The sequence below is a fragment of the Salvelinus sp. IW2-2015 genome, linkage group LG1 (genome assembly GCF_002910315.2).
Source record: "Salvelinus sp. IW2-2015 linkage group LG1, ASM291031v2, whole genome shotgun sequence".
Lineage (NCBI taxonomy): Eukaryota > Metazoa > Chordata > Actinopteri > Salmoniformes > Salmonidae > Salvelinus > Salvelinus sp. IW2-2015.
The window spans coordinates 34,500,646-34,508,402 of record NC_036838.1 but is presented as its reverse complement, the minus strand read 5'-3'; the positions used below and the strand labels follow the sequence as shown (position 1 = coordinate 34,508,402).

At 46.6% G+C, this 7,757-nt stretch overlaps 1 protein-coding gene across 1 annotated transcript in view; it reads left to right on the top strand.

The window, feature by feature from the left end:
* LOC111966280 (disco-interacting protein 2 homolog B-A-like) overlaps window positions 1-7,757 on the top strand; it is a 103,169-nt gene that overhangs the window by 73,426 nt on the left and 21,986 nt on the right. The window contains exons 9-13 of the mRNA XM_070444459.1: window positions 373-464; window positions 2,830-2,940; window positions 3,035-3,158; window positions 3,431-3,540; window positions 3,627-3,729. Coding sequence (XP_070300560.1) covers window positions 373-464; window positions 2,830-2,940; window positions 3,035-3,158; window positions 3,431-3,540; window positions 3,627-3,729 — 540 coding nt within the window. The remainder of the gene's footprint in view (window positions 1-372; window positions 465-2,829; window positions 2,941-3,034; window positions 3,159-3,430; window positions 3,541-3,626; window positions 3,730-7,757) is intronic.

Here is a 7,757-nt window from a genome sequence, read left to right as displayed (position 1 = left end):
CAGTCTCAAATCCCTAACCACACTGACCCACGGTGAGAGACTAGAGCCATACAGAGATTTTATACTGCTACTACAACCTGACTTAGATACCCCCATCTAATACATGGTTATATGATTGCCTACAATTATAGAACATATGATTTTTAACATTTATAACTCTACTTAGTGAGGGACAAGGCCCTGGATACTTTATTTATTACATCCTCTTAGGTTATTGTTGGTGCTATACTGTAGTCATGATGTGGATAGAGTAATCCTGGTAATGGAGGGTTATGAGAGGTGGAGTATGAGATTGATTGACAGATCGTGACACTGTTATTTACGACGCATGCCCTTCCTCCCTCCTACCTCCTCCCCTTCTCCCGCCATCAGGGAAGCTGTGGAGCCGCAGTGTGAAGCTGGCCTACACCCTCCTCAACAAACTGGGACCCAAGAACGAGCAGGTCCTCAAGCCTGGGGACAGGGTGAGACACATTGACTCACACTACTTCTACTTCTCTCGTAATGATATAGCGCCATACATTTTTTTTTAAATTTGTTTTTATTTATTAAGGATCCCCATTAGCTGCTGTCAAGGCAGAAACGACTCTTCCTGGGGTCCAAACAAGATTAAGGCAATTACATCACAAAACAAATACAAATAAAACAGTACATCATCCAGCACATTATTACACCACTACTCTACGACAAAATGTATAATTCCCCAATACAACAATATTACAACATTACAATGTACGTGTGTGTTGCTTATAAAATCAATTGCTTGCTTGCAATCAGCAGTTGCTACATCTAAAGTAGCCACTCTTTGCCTTGATGACAGCTTTGCACACTCTTGGCATTCTCTCAACCAGCTTAATGAGGTAGTCACCTGGAATGCATTTAAATGAACAGGTGTGCCTTGTTAAAAGTTAATTTGTGGAATTTCTTTCCTTAATGCGTTTGAGCCAATCAGTTGTGTTGTGACAAGGTAGGGGTGGTATACAGAAGATAGCCCTATTTGGTAAAAGACCAAGTCCACATTATGGCAAGAACAGCTCAAACAAGCAAAGAGAAACGACAGTTTATCATTACTTTAAGACATGAAGGTCAGTCAATCTGGAAAATTTCAAGAACTTTGAAAGTTTCTTCAAGTGCAGTCGCAAAAAACCATCAAGCACTATGATGAAACTGGCTCTCATGAGGACCGCCACAGGAAAGGAACACCCAGAGTTACCTTTGCTGTAGAGGATAAGTTCATTAGAGTTAACTGCACTTCAGAAATTGCAGCCCAAATAAATGCTTCACAAAGTTCAAGTAACAGACACATCTCTTCATCAACTTGGAGGTTGGAGTTGGAGTCTGTTTGAGAACAGGAGGGCTTCTTAAAGAAAAACTAACACGTCTGTGAGAGCCGGAATTCTTACTGGTTGGTAGGTGATCAAATACTTATGTCATGCAATAAAATGCAAATTAATTACTTAAAAATCATACAATGTGATTTTCTGGATTGTTGTTTTAGGTTCCGTCTCTCACAGTTGAAGTGTACCTATGATAAAAATTACAGACCTCTACATGCTTTGTAAGTAGGAAAACCTGCAAAATCGGCAGTGTATCAAATACTTGTTCTCCCCACTTTAGGTTGGATAGAAATGTGAATGTGCCTTAGGCATGCTGCAAGGAGGCATGAGGACTGCAGATGTGGCCAGGGCAATAAATTGCAATGTCCGTACTGTGAGACGCCTAAGACGGCGCTACAGGGAGACAGGACGGACAGCTGATCATCCTCGCAGTTGCAGACCACGTGTAACAACACCAGCACAGGATCAGTACATCTGAACATCACACCTGCGGGACAGGTACGGGATGGCAACAACTGCCCAAGTTACACCAGGAACGCACAATCCCTCCATCAGTGCTCAGTCTGTCCRTAAGAGGCTGAGAGAGGCTGGGCTTGTAGGCCTGTTGTTAGGCAGGTCCTCACCGGACATCACCGGACATCACCGGCAACAACGTCTCCTATGGGCACAAACCCACCGTCGCTGGACCAGACAGGACTGGCAGAAAGTGCTCGTCATTGACGAGTCACGGTTTTGTTTCACCAGAGGTGATGGTCGGATTCGCATTTATCGTCGAAGGAATGAGCGTTACACCGAAGCCTGTACTCTGGAGCGGGATCGATTTGGAGGTGGAGTGTCCGTCATGGTCTGGGGCAGTGTGTCACAGCATCATCGGACTGAGCTTGTTGTTATTGCAGGCAATCTCAACGCTGTGCGTTACAGGGAAGACATCCTCCTCCTTCATGTGGTACCCTTCCTGCGGGCTCATCCTGACATGACCCTCCAGCATTACAATGCCACCAGCCGTACTGCTCATTCTGTGCATGACAGTGTTCTGCCATGGCCAGCGAAGAGCCCGGATCTCAATCCCATTCAGCATGTCTGGGACCTGTTGGATCAGAGGGTGAGGGCTAGGGCTAGGGCCATTCCACCCAGAAATGTCCGGGAACTTGCAGGTGCCTTGGTGGAAGAGTGGAGTAACATCTCACAGCAAGAACTGGCAAATCTGGTGCAGTCCATGAGGAGGAGATGCACTGCAGTATTTAATGCAGCTAGTGGCCACACCAGATACTGACTGTTACTTTTTTTATATATATACAGGGCACATTTGTAAAAGATACCTAGGTCTCAATATGTCTTCCCTGTTAAATAAAATTATAAATGATTCAGCCCCATCCCTCAGCTTTTTACCAAAACAGGGTTTTTACCGAAACGGGCGGAGAGAACACTTTGTTATTGTTTTTACTGCTGATTTCTGCATTAAGGTCCATACATCATTTTTTTTCCCCTGTAGGTGGCTCTAGTGTACCCAAACAGTGACCCTGGGATGTTCTGGGTGGCCTTCTATGGCTGCCTGCTGGCTGAGGTCATCCCTGTCCCAATAGAGGTACCTTTGTCTCGCAAGGTAAGGACATGTCATTGGAACTTTTTCAAGCCCACATTGACATGCTGTTATATCTGCTTTGTGATTGACTCCATGTCCATTGTTGTTCCACCAGGATGCAGGCAGTAGTCAAGTGGGCTTCCTGCTTGGCAGTTGTGGTGTAACTCTGGCTCTGACCAGTGAGATCTGTCTGAAGGGACTCCCCAAGACGCCCACCGGAGAGATACTACAGTTCAAAGGTCAGGAGCTGCCTCTCTTACTGGCCGTATTACAGAGTATCAATGTATTTCATTCACTGGTCACCGACTGAGTAGACTGACTGATCTACAAATAGTAATGAGTAGTTATTTAGGAAGCCAGGTGATTTGTAGTCATCCAGTCGACGACTGCAATCTGGTTGATCTCAAACACAACCATTGTCTCTAGAGATCAAAATGTGATACTTTTTGTCTTTCGCTATGAGTCTCTTTTTAATGAAGTTGATTGGTATGTTATTAACTGTCTTTCATAGGCTGGCCTCAGCTAAAGTGGGTGGTGACAGACTCCAAGTACCTCACCAAACCTGGAAAGGACTGGCAGCCCCACATCCCTACAGCTAACACTGACCCTGCATACATAGAGGTGAGGTGAGGTGTGTGTGTGCACGCACGTGCACATGTGTGTACTTCTCATACAATCCTAATGGATTGTGTTTTCTCTCCCCCTAGTACAAGGCAAGTAAGGAGGGCACAGTGATGGGTGTGGCTGTGTCTAAGGTGGCCATGTTGACCCATTGCCAAGCACTGACCCAGGCCTGCAACTACTGTGAGGGTGAGTAACTACACTATATGAGAGAGGCATACTCTATCGCAAGAGTAAGTCTATGGCATCTTCATGAGGATTTTTTTATTTATTTTAATTTCACCTTTATTTAACCAGGTAGGCTAGTTGAGAACAAGTTCTCATTTGCCACTGCAACCTGACCAAGATAAAGCAAAGCAGTTCGACACATACAACAACACAGAGTTACACATGGAATAAACAAACATACAGTCAATAATACAGTAGAAAAAGTCTATATATAGTATTTGCAAATGAGGTAGGATAAGGGAGGTAAGGCAATAAATAGGCCATGGTGGAGAAGTAATTACAATATACGGGCTATGAAGCGAGGGCCAGCCAACGAGAGCGTACAGGCCGCAGTGGTGGGTAGTATATGGGGCTTTGGTGACAAAACGGATGACACTGTGATAGACTGCATCCAATTTGTTGAGTAGAGTGTGGGAGGCTATTTTGTAAATGACATCACCGAAGTCGAGGATCGGTAGGATGGTCAGTTTTACGAGGGTATGTTTGGCAGCATGAGTGAAGTAATTTGTTGCGAAATAGGAAGCCGATTCTAGATTTAATTTTGGATTGGAGATGCTTAATGTGAGTCTGGAAGGAGAGTTTACAGTCTAACCAGACACCTAGGTACTTGTAATTGTCCACAAATTCTAAGTCAGAACCGTCCAGAGTAGTGATGCTGGACGGGCGGGCAGGTGCGGGCAGTGATCGGTTGAAGCATGCATTTAGTTTTACTTGCATTTAAGAGCAGTTGGAGGCCACGGAAGGAGAGTTGTATGGCATTGAAACTCGTCTGGAGGTTAGTTAACACAGTGTCCACAGAAGGGCCAGGGGTATACAGAATGGTGTCATCTGCGTAGAGGTGGATCAAAGAATCACCAGCAGCAAGAGCGACATCATTGATGTACACAGAGAAGAGAGTCGGCCCGAGATTGAACCCTGTGGCACCCCCATAGAGACTGCCAGAGGTCCGGACAACAGGCCCTCCGATTTGACACGCTGAACTCTATCAGAGAAGTAGTTGGTGAACCAGGCGAGGCAATCATTTGWGAAACCAAGACGGTTGAGTCTGCCGATAAGAATACGGTGATTGACAGAGTCGAAAGCCTTGGCCAGGTCGATGAAGACGGCTGCACAGTAATGTCTCTTATCGATGGCGGTTATGATATTGTTTTGGACCTTGAGCGTGGCTGAGGKGCACCCATGACCAGCTCTGAAACCAGATTGCATAGTGGAGAAGGTACGGTGGGATTCGAATGGTCGGTAATCTGTTTGTTAACTTGGCTTTCGAAGACCTTAGAAAGGCAGGGTAGGATAGATATAGGTCTGTAGCAGTTCGGGTCTAGAGTGTCTCCCCCTTTGAAGAGGGGGATGACCGCAGCAGCTTTCCAAGCTTTGGGAATCTCAGACGATACGAAAGAGAGGTTGAGCAGGCTAGTAATAGGGGTTGCAACAATTTGCAACAAATCCAGATTGTCTAGCCCGGCTGATTTGTAGGGGTCCAGATTTTGCAGTTCTTTCAGAACATCAGCTATCTGGATTTGGGTGAAGGAGAAATGGGGGAGGCTTGGGCGAGTTGCTGTGGGGGGTGGAGGGATGTTGATCGGGGTAGGGGTAGCCAGGTGGAAAGCTTGGCCAGCTGTAGAAAAATGCTTATTGAAATTCTCAATTATAGTGGATTTATCGGTGGTGACAGTGTTTCCTAGCCTCAGTGCAGTGGGCAGCTGGGAGGAGGTGCTCTTATTCTCCATGGACTTTACAGTGTCCCAGAACYTTTTTGAKTTTGTGCTACAGGATGCAAATTTCTGCTTGAAAAAGCTAGCCTTAGCTTTCCTAACTGCATGTGTATATTGGTTCCTAACTTCCCTGAAAAGTTGCATATCACGGGGGCTATTCGATGCTAATGCAGAACACCACAGGATGTGAGATCAATATCCTTCCAGGATACCCGGGCCAGGTTGATTAGAAAGGCCTGCTCGCTGAAGGGTTTCAGGGAGCGTTTGACAGTGATGAGGTGTGGTCGTTTGACCGTAGACCCATTACGGATGCATGCAATGAGGCAGTGATCGCTGAGATCTTGGTTGAAAACAGCAGAGGTGTATTTGGGGGGCAAGTTGGTTAGGATGATATCTATGAGGGTGCCCGTGTTTACAGATTTGGGGTTGTACCTGGTGGGTTCATTGATCATTTGTGTGAGATTGAGGGCAATCAAGCTTAGATTGTAGGATGGCCGGGGTGTTAAGCATGTCCCAGTTCAGGTCACCTAGCAGCACGAGCTCTGAAGATARATGGGGGGCAATCAATTCACATATGGTGTCCAGGGCACAGCTGGGGGAAGATGGTGGTCTATAGCAAGCGGCAACGGTGAGAGACTTGTTTCTGGAAAGGTGGATTTTTAAAAGTAGAAGTTGAATTGTTTGGGTACAGACCTGGATAGTAAGACAGAACTCTGCAGGCTATCTCTGCAGTAGATTGCAACACCACCCCCTTTGGCAGTTCTATCTTGTCGGAAAATGTTATAGTTAGGGATGGACATTTCTGGGKTTTTGGTGTCTTCTCTAGCCAGGATTCAGACACGGCCAGGATATCCGGGTTGGCAGAGTGTGCTAAAGCAGTGAATAAAACAAACTTCGGGAGGATGCTTCTAATGATAACATGCATGAAACCAAGGCTTTTACGGTTACAGAAGTCAACAAATGAGAGCACCTGGGGAGTAGGAGTTTAGCTAGGCACTGCAGGGCCTGGATTAACCTCTACATCACCAGAGGAACAGAGGAGGAGTAGGATAAAGGTACGGCTAAAGGCTATCAGGACTGGTCGTCTAGTACGTTCGGAACAGAGAGTAAAAGGAGCAGGTTTCTGGGTGTGATAGAATAGATTCAAGGCATAAAGTACAGACAAAGGTATGGTAGGATGTGAGTATATTGGAGGTAAATCTAGGCATTGAGTGATGAGAGAGATATTGTCTCTAGAGATGTTTAAACCAGGTGATGTCACTGCATATGTAGGCGGTGGAACTTAATGGTTGTTTAAGGCATATTGAGCAGGGCTAGAGGCTCTACAGTGAAATAAGACAGTACTCACTAACCAGGACAGTAATGGACAAGGCATATTGATATTAGGGAGAGGCATGCGTAAGGGTCCAGTGAGTGGTTGGGCTGGCTGGAGACATGGCGATTCAGACAGCTAGCAGGCCGGGGCTAGCAAGCTAGCAGAAGGGCCTTAGAGGGACGTCTCGATGGAGGAAAGTCTGTTTTAGCCTTCGCGTGCGGTGACGTCGATAGACCAGTCGTGATGGATTAGTAGGGTTCCGAGTAGCAGAGGGGTCCAAGTCCAATTGGCAAAATTGGTATAGTGGCCCAAGAAATTGGCAAATGGATCTATTCAGCTAACAGTCCAATATGCTCTAGACAGCTAGCTGGCCGCGGCTAGAAGCTAACGGGCCATGGCTAGCAGACTAGCAGATGGGCATTCAGGGGATGTCGCGATGTAGGGGCCAGTTGAGTTCCCCCTCAAGGAGATTACGTCGTAGTCCAGTTGTGAAGGATCGACAGGCTTCCGTGCCCCGTACCGGCAGTAAAAGGGGTCCGGGTATTGTAGCCCAGGAGTGGCTGATGGGCCTCTTCAGCTAGCCGGGAGTATGGGCCTAGCATGGGCTAGCTCCAGGCTAATTGGTGCTTGCTTCGGGACAAACGTTAGCCAGGAGTAGTCACTCGGATAGCAGCTTGCTAGCTGCAATGATCCAGGTGAAAAGGTCCAGAGCTTACGGTAGGAATCCGGGGATATGGGGAGAAAATAGGTCCGGTATGCTCTGGTTTGTGTCGCGTTGTACAAACTGGCGAGAGCTTACCGAGCTAAAGGTTAGCTGATGACCGCTAGCAGTGGTTAGCTGACTACTAGCTAGTAGCTAGTGAGCTGGCTAGCTGCTGTTGGGGGATTCCGGTTCCGAGGTAAATAAAAATACTTTAGAAAAAACAGATCCACACCACATTGGGTGAGGCGGGTTGCAGGAG